Here is a 24,848-nt window from a genome sequence, read left to right on the forward strand (position 1 = left end):
TGAGGCAGAATTTCACTCTTATTGCCCTGGTTGAAATGTGATGGCAAAATCTCAACTCACCACAACCTCTGCCTCCCAGGTTCAAGCAATTCTCTTGCCTCAGCCTCCCAAGTAGCTGGGATTACAGGCATGTGCCAACATGCCCCACTAATTTTGTATTTTTAGTAGAGATGAGGTTTCTCCATGTTGGTCAAGCTAGTCTCAAACTCCTGACCTCAGGTGATCTGCCCACCTTGGCTTCCCAAAGTGCTGGGATTACAGGCGTGAGCCACCACCCCTGGAAATTACTTTGAAACAATATTAACCAATGCAGGAAAAAATGGTTGAATCTATTGATTATTCCCTAAGTATTTTTGATACATACATACCTGTAATATTATTTAAAATATATTCCTATAAATACATATTTGCATCATATATACCTAAATTTAAAAATTAATTCCAAATATTTATAGTATGCTTGGTAATACTGAGAAAGTGTCTCTAGTATTTAAACTCCACAAGGTCTAGCTTTCTTGATTGGTTATTCCGCTGATGGTGATGAACACTATATGTCATGTATGGCGTGTTTTCTGTACTACTCAATCTCATCTTGGTTGAGGATATACAGTGTTTCGTATTACCTACTCTAAGTCCTACCCTAGGTGCAGGGACATTGTACCATTGCTTGAAATCAGGTTCCCCATAGGAGCTCTGTGCATAATAATATATGTGAAAGGAAAAACGTAATTCTGGATAAATTCAATATTTGTAAACGAGACTTGACACAAAGAGACCACTAAAATGTGGTGTGGTGTGAATCTAATGTACAATGTGAATCTCCTAGAGATCCTTTTTGAGAAATATTTCTAGCCTTTGATCTGGAGATTTTTGCCTCTACCAAACCATAGTGACTTAGATTAAATACAGCACAAATACAGTTATGCTAAAAATAATGTAGAGCTACATATAAAACCTTGACTTTTTATGTTTAATATTTTAAGGTTGATAAAAAAATATTCTACTCCAGAATCAATAGAGCATTCCTATTAGGTTTCATTCAAAGGGATATTTTCTTCTTTGTAAGGTTGTAATTGGAATTAGATTTAAGTTTTCTCTCAGCCTTGACTTTGAAGAGAACATATCTTCCCTCACATATTTACTGATTAGTTAGAATAAAGCTAAATTTTTCCTGCTTTATATGCAGGGCAGAAATAATAATATTCAAATTAGGAAATTCTGTAAATATTTGTATCTTTTAGAAATGCCTATGTTGGGCCAGGCATGGTGGTTCACGCCTGTAATCCCAGCACTTTGGGCAGCCGAGGCGGGTGGATCACCTGAGGTCAGGAGTTCAAGACCAGCCTGGCCAACATGGCGAAACCTCGTCTCTACTAAAAATACAAAGATTAGCTGGGAGTGATGGCATGCACCTGTAATCTCAGCTACTCGGGAAGCTGAGGCAGGAGAATCTCTTGAACTCGGGAGGCAGAGGTTTCAGTGAGCTGAGATCACGCCACTGCACTCCAGCCTGGCTACAGAGCAAGACTTTCTCTCTCTCTCTCTCTCTCTCTCTCACACACACACACACACACACACACACACACACACACACACACCAAGCCTATGTTGCCTTTGGAGAATAAAATAATTGCAATAATCAATATGACTTTTTAAATCCATCCCATGATCTGTGTTAAAATATAAAAGAATCAGGTTTGAGTGGTTCACTGTTTATCGTTTTATAGCATTATGAAGATTTGATTTTAACATGATTTATTTTCTGACCTCAAAGCAGGAACAAGAGACAAGTTATACCATTCTGAGGGCAAGAGGCACAAATGTTACCATCAGTAGCCTCAAGCCTGACACTACATATGTATTCCAAATCCGAGCCCGAACAGCTGCTGGATATGGGACGAACAGCCGCAAGTTTGAGTTCGAAACTAGTCCAGACTGTATGTATTATTTCAATGTAGTCTAGAGGAGGGGGCAGGGGGGTCTTGCAAAAGATGTCTGATCATTTATTCTCACTGTCTCTAAGTTTTAACCAAATGTGATACATTTAAGGTATATTGTTTGGGACATTGCAATTTGCAGAGCCCTGTGTCTGTATACAGTATTTGTGTTTGTGTGGGTGTACATTTTGTGTTTCCTTTTATCCTGCATATTCTAATGCCTGAAATGCTTCTGTTTTGTTGTTAGGCATAAATTGCTTTTGAGGAACATTATTTAATATATTAATGCACTTCCAGTTCCTGTCATTTCAGATATTCCAGGTTCATTGCATGATTCAATGAGCTACAAAAAAGAAACTTGCTGATCCATGAGAATCTTAATTTTATTTTAATCCTTAACACATTCAACAGCATATCACAGAGAGAATAAGGATTTTCTAAAATGTGTTTTATCACTTCTTTCACATTCACAAGTAATTTGAATAGCCTGTTCCTTTAACCCCAAATTTGGCTAAAATTGGCCTAAAACTGGCAAACATTTTCCCAGTAACTTTTCTTTTTTTCAAATGAATTTTCTTCATACTTAAAAAAGTCCTTTGCTAAAATACAATTTTCAAAAAGGTAAAATTATTTCTATGGCACTAATATAAAATGAGTGCAAGTTAATGATTTTACTTAACTCATTAATTAATGAGCAGATTAGCAAGAGATTAAAACCTGTTCTAAGAAAAACTTGAACAGATACATAATTATGTGTATGTGTTCGTGTGTATTTGTGTGTGTGTGTGTTTGTGTGTGTGTGTGTGTGTGTTTAGGCAATCATAATATGTTAAAATGTGCTAATATATCCCAAACTGGTTAATATCCAATGAGGGTAATAAATGTAATGATCGAGGTCATCTTTCTTACAGGGCACAAACCAGTTGTCTTTCTAGCAAATAAATGTTATTTCAATTGTTAAAGGAAAAAGGATATATATCACTATCAGTTTTCTACAACTTAAATTCACTCTTGTAAAATAGCCTAGAAAGATGAGCAAAGATGCACATCCTTTAGAAATAGATTACCCAGGAACGGTCTGACAATGCTCAACACTCTGCTGAAAGAAATGTAATAATCTTCTGACCATTCCCATTTCCCATTCTTCCCTGACATCTGTATTTCCCATTTTCTAGATAGTTTGTTCCTGACAAAAAATCTCATTGTTATTGGTATATTTTTGTGTTCAAATTTGATATCGGATAAAAACTTTCAGGACTGGCCTAAAAATATAAAAATCATTCTAGTTATATAGTATTTACTCCATCAGGTTTACTCATGTTAGAGTACATATTTTATGGCGCACTTTCTGTCAGACAATTAGAAATGCTGCTTACAATAAGGAGCTGTAAATTCCACCAGGTATTGAGATGCTAATGTTTTTAGAAATCATCCGCTTACAGCTGAACCATGACAATTCTACTCAAAGGAGACCTGCCATCCTCAAATACATAAATCTATTCCTAAAGACCTCTTTTAATCCTCACAATAAAATGTGTGTGGAGAAATCACCCTCAGAGGATATTAGAAACAAAACATGAAATATGATGGAAATGCAAGTGCCAACAAGGTTTAAAACAAATTAAAAACTTAGATGGCTCAATAATAAAATGTAAGTGTAACTTAACATTAGTAACATTGTACTTCTAAGACTTTTTGCAAATGTTAAGTGGTACAAAGAAAGTTTCTCCTTTTGAAATGATTACAGATTAACTTTTCTCAAAATCTTTTTTTTTTTTTTTTTTTTTTTTTTTTGAGACAAAGTCCTGCTCTGTTGCCCAGGCTGGAGTGCAATGGCATGATCTCAGCTCACTGCAACCTCTGCCTCTTGGATTCAAGCAATTCTCCTGTCTCAGCGTCCCGAGTGGCTGGGACTACAGGCTCACGTTCCCACATCCAGCTAATTTTTTTGTATTTTTAGTAGAGATGGGGTTTCACCATATTAGTCAGGCTGGTCTCAAACTCCTGACCTCAGCGTGATCCACCCACCTCGGCCTTCCAAAGTGCTGGGACTTAAATGAATCTTTGAAATAACAGCAATAACAAAATCTATATTTGATTTATCAAGAGAGATCGGAAATCATAGAAGTAGTAAAAGCAAATATTTATTGTGTCCTGTGGTAGAAATCAGCATATTATGAGGTGAACGCTCAGATCACTATTAGATAAACGTTTTTTATGCATATTTGGGAACATCCCTCTAATCTTACATGCTCTTAATTAACACTTAACCCTCTCTGATAAGTAAATTTGCAAAAACAATATATTTTAAAATTCTAATATAATTCCAGATTTACCACAGATATTGCTGTGGTAGCATTTATGAAATATAATGGAATATTTCCTGAGGTTTAGGAAATATCTCATTTGAAAACTGCAGGGCCATGGGATTTTTGCCAAGTAAGTTTTGTATTAGCAATTCTTCCATTGATTGAAAGAGAGAAGAGGAAAAAGGGTGGAAAAAATGAGTTTTTTTTCCCCCTCCTAATTTATTTAAAAACTGTGAGTTACACATTTTAATTTTTTTTTACAAAAGTAAATTTACTTTTGCTATTTCACCATAATGTTTTAAATAAATTTGAGAAATTTTATTGAAATAAATAAATTTAAATAAAAATGTAATTTTTAAATAAATTTGAAATAAAAATAAGAAAAAAATGCCTTTTGTCTTAGGAGGGAAAAGAAAAATTTTTTTTTGTCTCACTCTATTGTTTTTTTAAAATCAAAACGACATATTCCTAAATACTCTAAGTGTTTAATAAGAATCTTATTTGTTATATGTTGATTTTTTAAAAAAATAGACATAAAATTTATATTTGTATTTAAGTTTGCTTTTCCCCACTAGTTTTAATTTTTTATTTTATTTATGTATTTATTTATTCTTTTTGAGACTGAGTCTTGCTCTGCCGCCCAGGCGAGAGTGCAGTAGTGAGATCTCAGTTTACTACAAAATCTGCCTCCCGGGTTCAAGAGATTCTGTAGCTGGGATTCAGGTGTGTGCCACAACACCAGCTAATTTTGATATTTTTAGTAGAAACCGGGTTTCACCATGTTGGCCAGGCTGATCTTGAACTCCTGACCTCAAATAATCCAACTGCCTCAGCCTCCAAAAGTGCTGGGATTACAGGTGTGAGGCCAGTTTTAATTTTTTAATTACATAATGTCTCATTCATGACATGTATGCATATATTTTGGTAGAACACAATGTATTTTGAGCTGGAATTTAGATAACATTTTCTGAACTTTGTAAGGAAGAGATGGAGACAGAGTAGAGCACATATATTTTTCTAAGTGCTTTAAAATATCTTATTTTTATATGTCAGTACTTTATATTTATTATCATCTTCATTTTACAGATGAGGAAACTGAGGCAAAGAGAGGTTAAGGAAGTTTTCCAAAGTCACACAATTGGCAAGGGATATGTCGATTCCAGAATCCTTGTTTCTACATGACAGTATATAAAGCAGTATGATAAACATTTCATTTGATTCTGTTCTATAAGCTATTCAGATACTATTATATCATTTTATACATGATCTAAGATACACATTTTATGTGTTTTTTTCTGAGTTTGCATATCTAGTCAGTGGAGCAACAAACCTAGAATCTCCAGGTTTTGAATTCTTGAATCAGTGCAATTACTGCACATGAAGAAGAAAAATACTGAACTAAGACCCATGGAAAGCTTGGAGTATAAAAGAGTAAAAGGATTTTCCTAGCATGAAGTTAGCTTCCACCAATACGAGAAGTACAGACATTAAGGCATGTTTGGAAGAGCAGAGAGTCCAACTCTTTGGAAACCCTCAGTGGGGAAAAACCAAAGCTGTGGTGTGTGCTTCGTGCACAAGAAAACCAGGGACAAAGTGAGAGTTAAGAGCAAACACATTAGAGCAGATGAGCATTATTACAGTGAACTTCACAAGTCATTTCAAGTCTGCATGTCTCGGTTTTGCTATCTGGAAATTGGGAAGCATCAGGAGATTTTAATGTTGATGAAATATGTTATTACTTGTAAAGAGCTTAAAATAGTACCTCATATAGCCTCATATAGCAGATACTGTGCATGTGTGTTGTGTTTAAACAAATAGTCCATAATTTGAACATCTGAAGAACTTCAAGAATAACAATCTATGGAATAAAGTTGGATTTTAAAATTAGAGGATTTCATTGGATATTACTATGAAGAAGACCACCCCAGGGATAAATTAGCACTCCCGAATGCCTCACGTCCTCATTATTTGTTGTTTTGAAGAGTAAAAATGGTACAACTTTACTTTCTTGGGGCCTATTACTAGGGGACGTAAAGGAAGCCTGACAAAGGGAGAATGGAATCATTAAGTAGAGAAATTTCTATATAAAAATTAGGCATTCATCATCTATAATTTTGGAGGAAATAGAATACTTTTGCAAAGTTTTCACCAGGGAAATGATATAACAATTAGTAACATTTATTGGGCACTTAATATATGCTTGGCACTACTGTAAGTATTTTACTAGTACTAACTCATTTAATTCTCAAACAACCAAATTATGTCACACAGCAAATAAGTATAAATCCAGGAGTTCTGACTCAAAAGAATGAACTCTGAATCACTCTTTTGAGAGAGAAAGCCAGCACTCTGTGTAGGATGGAGCAAAACAGAAATGGCTAGAAACAGAGGGAGCAGAAAACAAATTCAAATTGAATTATTAAGAAATGTAATAGCTATCAATTACATTAAATTATTAGACACCTATGTAACTCATCACTATTATTCATTCACATATTTGCTCATTTTAACAATGAAGATGATCTGATTTAGTTATGTGCTTTAGATAGCCTCTGAGAGTCATATATTTTAGAGAGAGAAAAAACTGTAGAGAAATCCTAGTTTAATTCTGTTTTCAACAGAAAAAGAAATAGAGAATTATCTTTTCTCCTATCATATTTCCCTTCCCAGTTTCCCTGAGCTTTATTTTATAAGCTGGCTAATCAAAATAAGGTTTGAATTCTCAAATTCAAACCTTGCTGCTTTCTATAAGTTACTACAGTACGCAAAGTGAAAAACATGAGTTCAAGTCACCACTCTATGTTGTGGAACGTTTTTGAAATATTGGATTAAACTATTTCACAAATCATTCACAGATCTTTAGCCAATGGATAGGGATATATCAGTCAGATGCTCTGGGAAGAAGATACCAAGAGGAAACTACGAGAGCTTTATAGGAGAAGTACTTGTGAAGGATAAAAGGCAGATGGAGCTGAGCCAGGCAAGCAGAACCTCAGACTGAGATGTAGGTCTGTCATTTATAAAGGGAAGGAGGGAAAGAAGAAAGAGTTGAGGAAGGGAAGCCCCAGACAGCAATGCAGCTCTGAGGGTCTCAGCCAAGCCAGTGGGGAGCTTCAGAGCACACATCACCCATTTGAAGAGTGTTGCATTCGGCATGGATGGCCAAGCTCCATAACCCTTTGCCAGTACTGTTAAGTCACTAAGGGAAACATAACCTGTGTTTGAAGGCTGTAGTGGATCCTGAAGGTGCAGCAGCTGGAGGCTGTCTGCTGACTATACTCTTTGCAGCAGGAACATCTGAGCAAGCACTCCTGTGACTGCCATAGTGGTATAAACAATAGTTTGCTGGTAGTAAAGAATAAAGGCCTTGCAACAGTTTATACTATGAGTGTGCCATCCTGCCACACTCTGAGCACTTTTGTTTTTTTTTCAGATGCTACTCACAGGAAACTCCTAACAACCTATATGTCACATTTGTTTTCTTGCATTATTTGACTATCCCTAAAAACACATATTTTAGAGAAAATCTTCCAAACTTAGATTTGTTCAGGCTGAAGATTCCATGTTGGCTCCTGGGGAGGTGATATTATTCAGATAACTAAACTAGCTCTTCTTTTGAGTCCTGAGGTGTTCATGTATTTAATCAGCATTTACCACAAGAACAACATATGCAAATAAGAGCATAAAAGAAGCTATTCCAGGAAATGTGTGTATTTTTAAAAATCTAGAGATTAGGATGCTTATGGAGTTTGTAGGAGATGTGGCTGGGGATTGAAACATGAAACAGATCCTAAATGACTTTTACATGCTCTGCTATAAAATTTGCATTTTATCCTGAAAGTTACGGAGAGTCAAAATTTTCCTATGCAAACATTTTATGCTTAGGAATGACATGGTCAAATTCATGGTTTAGAAGGAATATTCTAAAAGATAAAATATGTGAAAAGCATATAAATAGAGACCCAATTAAGAATTTCTAAGTATAATCCAGAAGATAAATGAAGACTTAAACTAGGATATTTAAGAGTGTTTGGTGATTAATTGGAAGCAGAATGATTAGGAGGTGGAGAGGAGAAGATTATTTTATATTTGTAGTCTAGATTCTTGCCCCTCAAAATGTTGTGGTCTGAAATCAGCATAATCAGCACTGCCTGTGTGTTCATATGTGTTCATAAGAAACATGCAGTCTCATGTCCCACTCCGGATTGACTGAATCAGAAACTGCTTTTCCAGAGATTCCTGAGTGGTTTTTGTGAACATTAAAGTTTGAGAAACATTGGTCTGGGTCAAGAGTCAGTAAACGTTTTTCTGTAATAGGCCAGATAATAAATATTTTAGGCTTTGTGCACATCATTCTCTATTGCTGCTACTCAACTTGCCCATTCTAGCATAACATTGGTCATAGACAATGTACAAATTAATGATTGATTGTGGCTATGTTCCAGTAAAACTTTATTTATAAACAGCAAAATTTGAATTTCCTAGATTTAGAATTTTCACATGTCATGAAATCTCATTTTTTTGACTTTTTACAACTGTTAAAAGAAATGTAAAACCATTGTAAGCTCACAAGCTGTACAAAAACAGGGGACAGGCAAGATTTGGCTCCTGGGTGCCAAATCATTTATCTAGGTGAATAAATGGGCTCAGGAGCCATTTCTAAAGGTAGGAAATAGAGGGACGGTTTGTTGATGGTATGTGTTGAGGTCCGTGTATCATATCACTTTTCAAACGAATATAGATATTGGAGGTAAAACAAGCTTATTTAGAAAGCTTTTTATAATTTTATGCTGAGAACTCTTCCTCTCTTCTCTAAGATCCTCCCATAACTTCTGGTTCATTCAATGAGATTTTTGCCATTGAGGGCAGAGAAACCCAGTACAGCAGATTTTGGACAGGAGACATTTAAATAATGTTTGATTGATGTCATTGAAACAAAGTATTTAATCTTATTAATCAGGTAGAAATTTCAAGCAAAATTATGGGACATGTCTATTTTTTTAAATACTAAGTAAAGAATACTTTCAACATGGTATCAGACATTAAGCCATACTTCAGGTAAAAATAGAACACAAATTAATTAATTAATCAATCAACTGTTCCATGTAGATGTTGGTCATGACTATAAAACCTGTGCTTATTTTTTCTCTTCAACCTCACAGCTTTCTCCATCTCTGGTGAAAGCAGCCAAGTGGTCATGATCGCCATTTCAGCGGCAGTAGCAATTATTCTCCTCACTGTTGTCATCTATGTTTTGATTGGGAGGTGAGTTCACAGTCTGTTTTACTATTCACTTTCATTGTTGCTTTGTTTGCTGCCATTGGTTGCTGTTAAAATGTGAAGAGTGTGCTCAATAAAATATTTTAACAAGTAAGAATGTCTCCACTTGTAGTTTAGGTCCTCTCTTTCTTCTCCTTTTCTTTGTTTCTCCATCCTTAGTTTCGATGTTCTGCTCTACATTAAATTCCTCTCCCCACTCTTTAACACACACCCCTCCTCTTCTCTCTTCTGACCCTACTCCTAATTTTTACTTTCTTTCTCTAATTATCTCCTCACTCTTCAAATAACCCCAGATTTCCTTGACACTTTCTCACCCAGAACAGGGATAACACTGCACAGCACTAATCATTACCCATGGAGACTTTACCCTTCATTCCTTCTAACAGAAGTTGTTAAAAAATACTATAAACACGTTCTAAGGCCATTATAAAAACTGAACTGGAGTGTCTGCACAGTGGGAAGCAACTCTATGTGTCTCCTCATTAGGCAGCTTTCCAGGGTCCCCAGAGAGAGAGACTTTCTTCAGAGGATTTAGAAAATATGAAGTTATTAAACTTTCACTAAAGCATTTAATTGTTTGAGGAAAATGCTTTATTTTTATGCTTTGCACATTCTGAGCATAGATAACTATTTTATGTATATTCCTCTTATGTGTTTGCTTTCCTTGATTTACCTCCAGGTTCTGTGGCTATAACAAGTCAAAACATGGGGCAGATGAAAAAAGACTTCACTTTGGTAATGGGCATTGTAAGTTTCTAAACTTGGCTTTTTTTTCACTTCACTATTTGAGTTCTAGCAGTTATTGATTCACAATTGGTTAACTTCCTCCTGACAAAGAGACTTCAAAAGTAGTTTTATGGAAAAACTGAGTACATTAAATTTATTTTAGAAAAAGAGGGAAATTCACGGTTCTACATTAAGTAATTTTTATATGTGTACATTTCAGCATACTTACGCTAAAATAAAGGGTAATCTGTGGTTTACATTCAAATAACGCACATGATAGGTAGTAGAAACTGTAGTCTGCTCTGCATGGCTGAAATGCAAAGCGTATCTTCAGTTTCCTTATTACTAGTCCTTTGCTAAACTCTAAATAGGAGACTTTTCTCTTTCCTAACTGCCAAGTAAATATAAACAACCTCTGTTTATTTGAAGTGCCTTATTCCATTTTATCAACCAACCTAGAAAGAGCCTTTAAAATAAACTGTTTATTTTTCAGTTACATGATATCCAACTAGTAGTAAAGCCAGAACTTTCTCTCCACATTTTAATCTACCCTTTTAATTTTTTTAAAATAGCCATTTAAGAAACAAAGTGTTTACAACTAACGAAAAGCCTTTTTTTTTTTTTTTTTTTTGTGGTGAAATGAATCATTCCAGGTGCTTTGTCTTCCAAACTATGGCTCGGCTTAGTGTGGCAATTACTAATCAGTGGCTTAAATAGCATGTTCTCATGGAAATTAGTACAAAGACTATACTCATGCTTATGTGCTCTAAAATAATCTCAATATAACTAATATAGTCTTGTAAGCATTACTTTCTTTAGCATTCACTATTGCCTTCTAAAATTATTTGCCAATTAACATGATACTTTGTATCAGTCATTGGATTATCATCTAAAAATAATAGCTTTAGTTATAACTCAAGTAAAATGCCTGACTACCTGTTGCTAACCTGCAGGAAGCATACAGTAGCTTGAAAAAAATGCCTTTCAAAATATAAATTGATATGAGATGAAAGCAATATAGGAGTTTGCAGAAGCATTGTTTTGTTCATCCAATTGCAGAGTCTATAAAATAATTCACACAAAACAGCCAAAGTACTACATTCCTAAAATCAACACACATTGGTCCAGGTTAATTAGGTGACCAACTCAAAAGTCTAAAAAGAATGCCTGAACAAGTTACAGGATACTTGTCTTTCTTTTTCTCAATGGGCCCACAAAACACTTGTGTTACGATTTTTATGCATAAATTAGAGCAGTGGCATTCTTGTGGATTAAGTCACCGTTAATTTGACTTGAACAGTTGTTGTAAATATCATCTTTAGAGCAAGACCGTGTTGATTTGATTTTTTTATGGGAATTCTACATCTTAAAAATTTTGAGCTTTGGTAAATTTCTGTGTGCCAATTATTAAACAGGTTCCTCTATCATCCCAGTCCATTTTGCTATTGATTTTATGGTGGACTTTGTTGATACTTTAATTTTTTTCAAACACACAATATCCTTATGACAAACAAAAAAGAAATGCATTTCATCCTGGCTGCAAAGGCATAAAGTAACTTACGTGCATGTCATAAAGTTTCTGCCTCTTAATACTACAGCTGGTTTATTTCAGACCATTTATTTGGTTTTACTTTAAAAAGCTCTAGCTATGAACTGTTCCCTCCAGCCTTGTTACAAATCCTATAATATTGCTTCAAAAGGAAAGAAATGTGTTTCACCTCCTAAGATCCTGTCCCCTTGCCCTTTCTGGCTGGGCCTTTTTACTTCTTTGCTATCCTTAGGGCAACTCATGCTGGTAAAATGGAAATGTAAATTGTGTTTGCACAGAACGAGCTGTAAAGTAGTGCAGCTTAACACGTGTGCATGTGTTTATTATCTGGTTTTCATGACAGAGCCCAGTTACTCTGTGTGTTGCCCTTAATTATTGGTGTGAAGGGATTATGTGCCTTGCAGTCTGAATCACCTGATTCCTGGAATCTCTGGGGTCAGCAGTTAAAAATCAGCAGCCAGTGCTTCTACAGTGAACAGACCATTTTACTTGGGGGTGTATATGTTTATGTTTGTTATTTTTTTTTCCCCAAATGTCTTATGGATGGAAAAGAAATTCACCTTATTTTAATTAATAGCAATTAATAGGATTGATTTTATTTGGGAATGGTGGTTTAATTTTCAAATTATTTAGTAATAGTATTGCATATAGTTATTCATCACACATATATTCTCTACAAGCTGACTGGTACTGAAGGGTAAATCTAAATCACAACTTCAAGACTTATGTTTAAGGCCAAGGCTTATTTAAAATGTGTGAGACATTGTTCCTAACAACTCATTTTATAATCTGTGTAAATTCTGATGCCAGGAAATCTCCCCCACATTAATTTTCTTAGCTTCAGCAAAGCAAAACAGTTGTAATTATGTACAAAACAGTTCCATTTTACCTTATATTTAAAGTCTCATTTTATTTCCTTGAAAAGGATTGCTAGATTTCTTTACCTTACTGTTACTAAGCAAAGGCAAATAAAAACTGGAAGATCACACATTATAGGGTCGATCTGATGTGAGTTTTCATCCTTAAAATGTAACTAAATTGACTAAATGAAAAGACTCCAACAAGACTTTATTTGCTAACATATTTTAGTAATGGTTACTTACTTTTACAGTTTTTCTTACTCCACATCTAGAAAAGTATGATAGCTTTTCCTTAATCTTAAATAAGTTTCTTCTTTTAAAGGTAAAGGGTTTTAGTACTGATAACATTAGAAGTTATTTTAATGTAATAATAAAGCACAGTAGATTACTGTATTAAAGGGTGACTCTCCCATGTTTTTATAGGAAGGATTCATGCTTATATGGAAGAAGCATGCAAGCTGATCTGTGAGCTCAAAAGAAATGCACATTTCTAAGCTTAAATTCTACCATTAGGAAACCTCAATCATATTAATAATTGTAAATAAATGTTCTCAACAATGAAAACACTCATTAGGACAATGAGCTCTATCAATAAATTGAGCCAGAACTATGTAACAGTCTCTCATGCTAGGCATTTGAATAGCATAGCTTTTTTTTTTTTTTTTTTTTTTTTTTTGTCTCGGAGCCCTAACTTGTCTTTTTGGTCAAGATATTCAAGATGAAAAACTCTAAAAGTGAAGTTCTCACTTCAAAAGTTACTCTACTCAGAGTTTGTCCAAAGCAAGGGACAGAACTTGAATTTCCCCATTTCTGTGGATATTGACTTCCTAGATAGTGATGTCCTTTCAAATTATCCACACCCGGCCTCAAGCTGGATAGCAGCTGCTCTTTTGTTGTAGCTGTATCAGCACCAGGCAGAAGTGAGAGTCGTGTTAGCTTTTCTTCTATATTCTCTATTTGCCCTCTCACCGCCATCCCTACATTTTAATATGCTGTGTCAAAGTCATCCAAATAATAGCTGAGGAAAATAGCGTTTTTACCTAACCTCTCTCTCAGCCACCATTTCTTTAATAACCAGTTTATTCTTGCACTTACGTTTCTTTACTCAAAATCTCTGTGAAAGCTTTACAGGAACATAAATGGTAATGCATTATAACTACGGGTTTCATGAAGTTGTCTTGTAGTTCAATGAATTGATCATTTGTTAACACATACTGTGAAATCCTAGACTTGGCCTAATGTTCATTGTACTGAGGCCTCCCAGAAAAACTGTGGGCATCTGCAGTCTCCACAACTATTTAATACAAACTACAAAACTAACTCAAAGAAACGATTGGTTCACGCAGGGTGTTCGATTGCAAATTTGCCAGTGAGATTCTCCCATTATGAAGTACTATTGTAAACAATAATATCTGATTTCATTTGTTATATTAGAAAAAATCTTCAATAATTTAATGTAATGAATGAAAATATATTGCACTATTAAGTATCCATATTCTATGCTAAAACAATGCTGTTAATGTTATCAAAATTAAAAGCAAAATCAGTAGTATTAGCAGATATACCATAGAAGTTACATTGCAATTTCCTTTAATGTTAGAGCATATTTATATACTTTAGTAGATCTTAGAATCACTTTTTTAAAACTCAGGGTTTTTGTTTAGAGAAAGTTAGTTTATTGAAAATTGCAAATTGTTTCACTGTTATTTTTCTAAATTATAGGAATCTTATTAATATTAAATGAAATCTAAAATGATTATCCTGTATCAGTTGTCTGTAATACTTTAACTACAGGATATGAACATTTTTACCTTCAGAATAATTTAATGAATAAATATAATACAAAGGAGATTTTTATTTAATAAATTACATGTATGACTAATGTTTGGGACTTAGCTCCTTAGCACCATTATTCAACCCATAGACAATATTTATTTTACCTCTAATTATGTTGTAAAGCTACACAATATGATTATATTTAACTGATACTATATTGGCATGTATATATAATACATACATGTATACACGTACTAACAGCTTAAAGTAGATCTGTCATTACAGTGGGAGATTTTGATTGTGAATGTTAATATAAGCAGTATAGTGTCAGAAGGTATGCCATTATATATCCTTTAATTTATCTATACTTGCAGCCATTATCTCACCTTATAATTGTATTGAATTATTTTCCAATCTTGCATTGTAATAGATATCCGGTTATTATAACATTTGTGTAATCATAAATATGCAATAGCATAATGGTGTTCACTCACTGTTGCTCCTGGTAGTAATGACTAGGTCGAATCAGTTCTGAATCATCTTTCTTCTCAAGATCCCCTTTTTTGAATATGTGTTTTCCTTCTGATGTTTTTGCAAAGAAAGCTCCTCATTGTGGTTCCTTTTTAGGATTCATCATAGAGAACATGTTTCCTTAAATTTTTCAACACTTAGTCCAATGTCACTGCGAGTTTCTGTTATACTACAGAATAAACTGAAGGTTGTGCACCTTATGGGGTGGTGATTTTTTTAACCAATAATGTCATAAAATTTGATCTATAATTGTTTTTATAAATCTAGCTACAATTGCACCTTTCTTTCTTTCCTCAAACAGTAAAACTTCCAGGTCTCAGGACTTACGTTGACCCACATACATACGAAGACCCTACCCAAGCTGTTCATGAGTTTGCCAAGGAATTGGATGCCACCAACATATCCATTGATAAAGTTGTTGGAGCAGGTAACCACAATGACCCTACTGCCCACTTAGTACTGTACGTGAATCATGATTGCTCAGTCTCTGAAACCTAAGTATGTTCCTAAGGAAATGGGGATTTTCTGATTTCATGATCAAAGGCAAGTAATAAATAAGTGCAGTATTTAATGGAATGTAGTGAGTTCAAAGGTGCCAGACTTACCGGCTCACGGACCATGGCTGCTTTTGATTTATTAAATTTCTGATGTGACAGCAGCAACAACTGAGTCTTCCCATAGCTGTGCTGATCGGATGCCACAGAACCTATTGGGTTGAATAAGGATAACTGGATAAAAGTCTATTTCAATTTAGACAAGCTGGGTAATTTAAAGTTTTGATTTTCAATTTTAGAATCATTTTTGGAATTAAAAGAACAAACAACACAAAATAAAATCATGACTCCTCTCACACAAATTTTACCACAACTATCTTGAGTGGATATTTTAAATGACATAAGTTGCTCCATTTTAATGCTTGCTTGACTTTGAGTAGTCTTATTGTGTTAAAGCTTTTCTTTTATAAAGTTATCTCTTTGTGCCAATTACTAATTTGAACAATGATAAATTCGTTAACAATCACCTAGTAAGTGATTAATAACAGTTGCATATTTATAAGAACAATTTCACATATTTGTAAAATAACAGCATTTTGTATATTTACACATAAACACATAATATGTGCAGTATGCGCAGGAATAAAACTACTATCCAAAAGTAAAAATGAACCATGCTCAACAATAAAAAAAACTACAATGCGGTTCTTTTATTTTTTAAAATTTCGTACCTAATCCTTCAATGTCACTCCCCAAAACAAACATAAACTAGTTATGTTGGTACAGGAATTCTTTGTGTAACATCAGATCACATTTTCTGCAAGTACTGCATTTCTATATTTGGGAGTGATGTGTCTTTACAAAAATGTACATGTAATGCTTTGTTTCTTTTTCTATACACCAAAGTAGTATTTAAAAATCAAGTAGTAGTTAGTATGGGAACAGGACAATCTTATTATTCATATTATGTAAATATAATGTTCATTTACTAGAGCTTCTCTTCTAATCGTCTTAATTTTATATCCTAAAATTTACATGTGCAGGTAATATTAAAATATGAAACGCGTGTTCATAGAAGGAAAATGGAGTAGTAACTTCTTTTTTACAATCTAAGACTTGAGAGTAAACATATTCGCTGTACGTCTGTGGTGATCCAGTGCCAAAACAGACATATATATTGTTTACTCTGTTTCATTTCTACAGTCCTGGTTTGTGAACAGCTCCATGATGCAGAAGGGTTTAGTCTGGCTGATTTTCATGTTTCCCCACAAGAGTGCACTTTTCTCCAGCATGGAGTCTGTGGTAGCAAATGCAGCACAAGGACTTTGAACAATCAACTGGAGAATATGTTGAGAGGAGGAAAAGGTTACTTCTGCTAAGCCACTGTCCAGAAGCCAGGCAGAGATTATTATGATGTTGAAATTTAGGTACCTCTCCATTGATAAAATATTTTTATATAGAAATTGTTGACAGACTCAGATATCCAGAATGTAGTGATTTGGGACAAAGCCCACCACTGAAAACAGCAGCTGATAAATGAGATAAGGGGAGGTTTATTTATACTGAATCACTTAATCCCTGATGCTCATTAAAGATTAGAATAGCCTCCTTCCTATTTCTCTCTTCAAGTATATATGTAAATAATTAGATATATTCCCATATTCAGAGTTTTGCAGCCAATATTCACATTTGCCACATTCTGAACAATAGAACTGTACTTATTTTATTTGCAAATAGGCGTATCTTCAAGGTTAGTTGTGCTTTCTCTGAAATAATTCAATATAATATACACACCCAATTCTAGACTGCCTTGATGACCCTTCGGAGGGTTTGTCTTTACCAAGTTAGAAAATGAAATCATTATTCTTAAAAGCTACCAATTTGTTAATCATTTTGTTTTGTAAAATGTGAAATATGTACACAAATAAATTAAATAGTATAATAATAAATAAACCTGCATGTTACTCATTTCTACAATAACTTTTATAACAATCAACAAATGGCAACCTTGTTTGACATATACATTTAACTACTTCCTACCTTCTTAATTTTAAAAAACAATTTGTTATTTATAAAAATTTAGTAATTATTCTAAATTGATTACCGACTAGCTTCCATTGTTAGAAAGGCAAACCTTTCAGCCCACTACATAACTTTCACAGTCAATTAAATTTACAGAAAGAATGTATATATATGTATATGTGTATATATATAGGCTAATTCTCTTAAATTTCTGTCAGAAATTTTACATAAATAAATTGATGTTACAGAAATTCTCTTGTATACATTGGACTATGGAAACAATTATACTCATATGATAAATGATAAAACTGAGACATGAATTAGCTTCCCACAGTAGTAAATTACTATTAGTGAGGAATTCATGACTGCAATTCCTAGTTTTACTCCTCAATCCAACCATTCTTTCAACGACTGAATACTAAAAATTTCTGAAGAAAGTAAATACTTATTAAGTCCTTAATTTATTCTGTGCATTCCCATGATATTTAATCTTATTATCCTTTTTAGATAGGTATTATTATCTCCATTTCAGCACATGAATAAACAAAAACTGATCATTTGAATAGATTTGTTTGCATCAAATGCGAAACCAAAATTTGAATCTTGTACTTTCCAACTTCAAAGCCCACAATGGACACTGGAGATCATGATAGTGTCTTCTTCATAGTATTTTTTTGAGGATTAAACAAGATAATTTATGTAGGGGACTTAGCTGACACAGAGGCATTATTCAATATATATTTTTATTATGCTTATTTTATTAAAACAGTAGAAGGAGGGTAGGCTTTAAGGCTAGTACTGGAGGGGGTAATTCTGCTTAAATAAATGTCGTGGGTTTTTTTTTTCTTCTTCTTTAAATGAAATTAGCATAAGATATTTTATTTTGAGCAGCTTTTACATTGTGCATCTTAATCAGAATACAGTCCCCATTCTCATAAACATACCTATTTCAAAGAGCAGATAAAATTTGCTGTACTTACTCGATTTAAAAAACCAAGATCTAGTAGCCAAGCTTTTATCTAGAAATGACAAGATCTAAATTTTTTTTCATATGGGTGCAAAGTTAATTGAATAAGATAATATAAAACTTGGCCAGATGAAATGATTGCCAATTGCATTTGCCCAGTCTTTGTTAACTTTTACAATGCAGTTCTTTTATTTTTTATCTTTAACTTTTTTTCTGTTTTTAGCAGCTTTCTTGAGATATAATTTACCAACCATAAAGTTCACCTGTTTAAGTTTACAATTCAGTGATTTTCAGTATATTTTCAGAGTTGTATAACCATCGTTGCTCTCCCAATGCAGTTATGTTAAATTATTGGAAATATAATTGAATTAATATTAAGCATTTCTATGTCTTTTATAACTTATTGGTGGCTATTTCTAGTGTTTATCTGGTGAAATAATCACATTACTGTATTTGAGGATTTTAAAAAACTAACATCGCTGAAACACAATTTTCATGAATTTCGAAGGTAAATATATACATGGACATGTTTATGTGTCCAGGTGTTCCACTTACAACAAAGAACACTCTTAGTTGGCTCATTTAAAATTTAACTCCTACCTTTCATATCTCTAGTATGCTCTCCTTTACAAATAATTCTCCAGTAAGACATGAGTCTTGTTATCACCATCATTACCATAACCATCTCTTACATTAACATAGAATTTGGCATATTATAAAGCACTTTCATATTCATTTGTCAGTTTGATTTAAACAGAAACTCTTAAAGAGTAGTTAGGCAATTTATCCTTTAGGTGGGTCTGAACTCAGAGAGCTAAATAGTGACCAACACTTAGATGTCACCTACTGTGTGTCTGGCACTGTTTCAAGTACTTAACATACGTTAGTTCCTTTAATCCCACAACAGCTTTATGAGGTAGATACAATTAGTATCCCCATAGAAATAAGAAAAGATAGGTACAGAGAGGTTAAATTACTTAAAATCACACAGCTAATATGTGGCAGAGTCAGAATTAGACCCCAAGCAATTTGGCTGCAGGATCCATGCTCTTAACCACAGTTCTGTACTATCACTCCTGTAAACTGACAAGTGACATGCCACTTAGAATATGTGGTGATGACATCTACATTTAAAACATGCTCTATTATACCGTGTTGACTTATGATAATGGAAGAACTTTCTGGTTTTCCCGAGCTTAGTGTTTACCCAAAGTGAAACAAAGTGAATGGGAGCTCTCTGATAATATTCAGATAACCCTGTATAAGGAAAGAAACTCACTCTTATTTACAATTGTGAGAATAATTTTATCACACCATAGCTTCTCTTTCTCCTAATATTCTCATATCTAAATGGCATAGTCTTCCTTGGAATTAGCAAGATCAATGAGCTTTCTCGAGTTCTACTCCCTGATTCTTTCTGTATCCTAAGGAACACTATAGCTGTGGATATCACTATCTTCTCTACACTTCCTCCAAGGGAATAAACTAGTCCTGTCCTGTTTACCGTTATATCTATCTCTGTGTGTTTCATGCTGTATACAATACTGTTACTAGTATGAATATTTATTAAATAAATGCATGAATATCTGCTTTTGGATTTTAAGTGACTTTGCCAAATTAAAGCATAAATCATTGCTTTGAAAACAGGGCAAGAATGGATTTCTGGGAATGAGTCAGGCCTGGGGAAGGTGAAAGCTTCCTGGGGAGCGAGACACCATTTGTAGTCATGTAGTTGGCAAATCAATAGGACAACCTGCTACTTTTGTGGGTCAAACCACTTGCTTGAAAACAAAAATAGAGAGGAATCATATCACTTCACTCTGACTGACACGTAGGGCATGAAGCTCGTAGAAAATTCACAGAAAGAAAATTGGACCAAGATTATGATTCCACTCATTCAAGAGCCAAAAATTAATCATATAATTAATTCTAAAATATTTCAGGAAAAGCTCATTTGATATTAAAACTATTTTTAATGTGACACAAAACATATCTGACAATCCACACTGCATTAGAAGTTCTTCTATGAGCAAAGGACATTCTGTAGAACTCCTATGTGGCAATCATCATGGCAGCACAGGTACAGATAAAGAAATGTAAAGGGTCCCTGCTCTAAGGGAGCTCCAAACGTAATGAATTGATGATGAGTAAATCTCTCAGTAAAAATGTATTTTGAAGGTAGTGTCCATACTAGTTCTAGGCACTTTTATATCAACTGGACTATAACATTTAAAAGTCAGTAACACTCTACATGGGACAAATTCTGGATTAATTGCACATTTAAGACATTTTTTTAAATTGAAGAAGATGAATCAAAAATATTTCTACAGTATGTAGATAAGACATGTTATTTTTATTTGATACTGTTATATTGTTGTTGTCCTCCAGAAGCCCAGAGAATTTTATAGCTAGTATGTCAGTAATGCAACACACCAATACTCCAATAAAATAAATTGATAGCAGATGCTTTCCCTCTCATTTTTAGAGTCTGAATATATAGCCAAATTGACCCTCAGTAAAAACAGAATTGTTAAAATATCTGAAATTTAATCCAATGCTCACATTTAGTCACCATTTGTGCTGTCCTGTTAATTTCTCTGAGGTAATGGTAGCTATGACAACAAGGGGTAAAAAATCTAATATTTGCAGCTTTCAACTTATCTCTCCTTTTACATTACATTATTTATAGTGTCATGCTTTAAAATATATGGAATTTTCACAAGGTTCATTTCCCAACAGGGGGAGACTATCCTGAGGTTTTCTAGGCAGTTTCATATGATTATCTTTCAAAATAATTTGGAGTACTAGAGTGTACATCTTGCAGGTCAAAGGCACAAAGAGTTTAAATGGAAAATTTGAAAGTAAAGAGTTGCTCTCTACTGATGAGTTTTTATTATATAATTCCTTACATTTTGTTGTCGTTGTTCTGCTTTATAACAGGTGAATTTGGAGAGGTGTGCAGTGGTCGCTTAAAACTTCCCTCAAAAAAGGAGATTTCAGTAGCCATCAAGACCCTGAAAGTGGGCTATACAGAAAAGCAAAGGAGAGACTTCCTGGGAGAAGCAAGCATTATGGGACAGTTTGACCACCCCAATATCATTCGACTGGAAGGAGTTGTCACTAAAAGTAAGTAAAGTAGTCATAAGACTTGCATTTGTGTATGTTGAGCAGAAGTTGTTTAAACCCAACCCCAACCATTTAAGAATTTTGACTTTTCTTCATAAGTGTCTCAGTTTTATCAAAAACACTAATTTAGGAATTGCATGCCTTTCTCTGAAAATAGAGCAGACCTTTAGATAGTATTCTATTGACAGTACTCAAAAAACTGTAAAAAATAATAGAAGCTACACATTTAAAGGTACGCTGATTAGCAGATGGTTAAGAAGAGGATTGTGGGGGAACTCTCCGCTGTGTAAGTAGCAAAGAAAAACAATGACTCAAGCTTGACAGGAACTCCCAGCTAGCTGCCTTTTCTTTTATTGTTCATCAGCTTTATTTAAGTTTCCAAATCTTTAACCTCCTCCCACCCCCTGCATCCCCGTCTTTAGGAAAATTATGGGAGTCTAGGAAATGCTTCTGAGCTGTACAGATTGGGATCACAATAGACCCAAGGCCGTTTGTTGGTTCTCTATGGATTTTAAGTAGTTCTGAGCTAGGAACCCAGGTGGATTCTTCCTGCTCTGGGGAGGCTCTGGCTCACAGCCAATGATAGAGATGTGAACTTATTTCCATGATGGTTTCTCCAGCAGGGCTCAAACGGGATCCTGTGAGGCAGATCTGTGATTTTTGGCTCTAATCCCTATGAAAGTCCCTTGAGAATACTCTGGGACTTTTTCCCTCAAGATTTTGGAGCTCAGGATGAAGAATAAGCAGAATTGGCAGCAAACTCTTTAGAGTGAAAGACAACATATGGCAGGGAATTTGGCATCCTTTAGGGGATAATACATTGGCACCACATTTACATACTCTATGGTTACCAACAGACAGATTTTTCATAATGATATTTCTCCTTAACATTATATAGAGCATTTTCCAAATGGCACTAATACTTATTCTCACTTTAGTGTGACTAAAAAGGCATTTCCTTCCTCATGAGAACATGGTTTAATTGAAATAGACTTTGATTTCCTTTTGAGTGTTCCTCTATGAAAAGTGGAATTAAGAATTTAACAATGTGGAATAGTTCAACCACATGTTGTAAGCCCATATTAATTCTTATAAGGCTTTTTATTTTTTTGCCTATGTGCTCCACAAAACCAGTCCATATTAATAGAAATATTTTCTGATAAAAAACATTTTTAAATGTTAAGTTAATAATTAATAAAAAACATGGGCATAAGTAGCAAGGATTGGGAAAATGTATGAATCCTTTGTTCTTTCTGAGCAAGGCTATACTGTTTTATATCTGTACAGTTATAGTATCATGTCTCGTTGGGATTTTAGTGTCATTTAGCCATTTAATGTTCTCCATTACACCTGCATCAAGTAGTTGCCTTTTAGCTCTTGAGCCTCCTGGGAAGAAGAGAGAACTCCCCTGTACTTATGAAGCCATTCTTCTAACTCTCCATTTTTACAAGTTTTTCATTATGAAGTATCTATTATGTGCCCACATTATACTATGACATTATTTCATTCTTACCCCTACCCTGCAAGTTAGACATGATAGTTTCTCTTTTACATTTGAACAAACAATAACTGTAAAGGGTAATTAGCTTGTGTAACTAGAAAGTGCTAGAGGTAGCACTGGGAACTTGTTCTGTTCATTTCACCCCTATCCCCAACTCTGAACCCAAATAGGTTTCTACTTGTCTTTTATATCCTTACTTTAAAAATCTTCTCTAACATAGTGAGACATTCCTCAGTCTTCAAAAATTTCTGGAACTATTAATAATCCTTAATATTTAAAACAAAATATAAACTCTCAAAGAGGCAAAAACCCCTGTTATTTGATGACAAGTGACTAAAATAAATCCTGGATCTTGATAGATACTTAATTTACCAATGTTGAAAAATAAAAAATTTATTGATGAAGGAAGGAAGGTAGGAAGGTGGAAGGAAGGAAGGAAACAACAATATCTTCTAACAATAGGTCTTTCTTTAGCATTTGATTCATTAAATTGAATACACTTTTCAAAGGAGTGCATTTAAATAACTACTTCTATCACCCGGAGAGTGATGAAAAAGATGATTACTTTTTAGCTTGAATAGAATAATAAACTAACTTCTTCAACATGTATAATTAAGAAAAAAAATGAGCTAAAAGTCACTATCAAACAAATATTAGGTTCTAATTTAAGCTTACTAATAAAATCTATTATTTTGTCAGTCATGAGTTTAATTTTTGTTTTCAGTGTTATGAATTATGAAAGCTACTCATTATATTTCCTGTTTCCTATAAATGCATTTACTGAATGATAAGCAACATTAAACTATAAATATTGTGGCAAATTTCCTTTAGATATAAAACTAAAACAATTAAATATAGATTATGGTAAACTGACAGAAATCTATGAAACAATCTCTAAGACAAAAAATGTAGAAAAATACACTAAAATGACCATTAAAAATTGCAGGTATTATATATTAAACATCTTATTCAAGCCTGACTCTGTAACATTCTAATATGGGTTACAACTGCCTTATTCTTAGGGTGAGAGTTCTAACTTTGATATATCTCCCTGGTCAAATAAGCATGTAAGAAGCTGCCAAATCTGACTATATAAATCCCAGTCATCTCATATATTGTAAATATAATAGAGTAGTAGCCCTAGAATTAGATTTTGAACTCCTTGGTGGCATATTTATAAGCTCTAAGTCTGGCACCCTGTAACATCTGAGAGGAAATAGAAACTCCTTACAATAAAGTTGATATGTTGTATTTAACACACACACACACATAGCGATTGTGTCTCCAAAAGAAGCTATTTATTCTACTGCTGTTATTATCTTTGTTTCCTGAGACTTCTAAAACAATCTACCTGTAGAGTTCAGAAAGCACATCCATACACGCACACATGCACATGCACACACAACTAGAGCGATGCAGAGCTTATAATTTAATGAACAAAATAGTATTTTCAAAAGCAGGCATATCAATATCTAGATTAATAATCAATGATCTGAGTTCAAGTTCTCAAACAACCTTACTCCTCTGAGAACTCCTACAAATCAAACAATTTACAGATACTCATTTCTTCACTTGTAACATAAAATTAAAAAGTACTGCCTTACTATTTTCAGATACTGAAGATCAAATGAGATTATATAAGAATATATTAAGTGGCAAAAAATGGTGCAAATCTAAATTACTCCTCTGGTTGTTTGAGATTTTACCAATCAATCTGGGTGTATAGAAAAAAATTCTTGAAATTAATTCTTTTTTTTTTTGCTCAAAGAT

At 33.9% G+C, this 24,848-nt stretch overlaps 1 protein-coding gene across 3 annotated transcripts in view; it reads left to right on the top strand.

Moving 5' to 3' along the window:
• Positions 1 to 24,848, top strand: part of EPHA3 (EPH receptor A3) — a 358,475-nt gene that overhangs the window by 280,195 nt on the left and 53,432 nt on the right. For 2 of the 3 annotated variants that reach the window (XM_021933950.2, XM_003893817.3), the window contains exons 7-11: positions 1,775 to 1,937; positions 9,409 to 9,511; positions 10,206 to 10,273; positions 15,270 to 15,395; positions 21,392 to 21,577. In XM_021933950.2, coding sequence (XP_021789642.1) covers positions 1,775 to 1,937; positions 9,409 to 9,511; positions 10,206 to 10,273; positions 15,270 to 15,395; positions 21,392 to 21,577 — 646 coding nt within the window. The remainder of the gene's footprint in view (positions 1 to 1,774; positions 1,938 to 9,408; positions 9,512 to 10,205; positions 10,274 to 15,269; positions 15,396 to 21,391; positions 21,578 to 24,848) is intronic. The other variant, XM_009198517.4, reaches the window with a different exon arrangement.

The sequence above is a fragment of the Papio anubis genome, chromosome 2 (genome assembly GCF_008728515.1).
Source record: "Papio anubis isolate 15944 chromosome 2, Panubis1.0, whole genome shotgun sequence".
In the NCBI taxonomy this organism is placed as follows: Eukaryota; Metazoa; Chordata; class Mammalia; order Primates; family Cercopithecidae; genus Papio; species Papio anubis.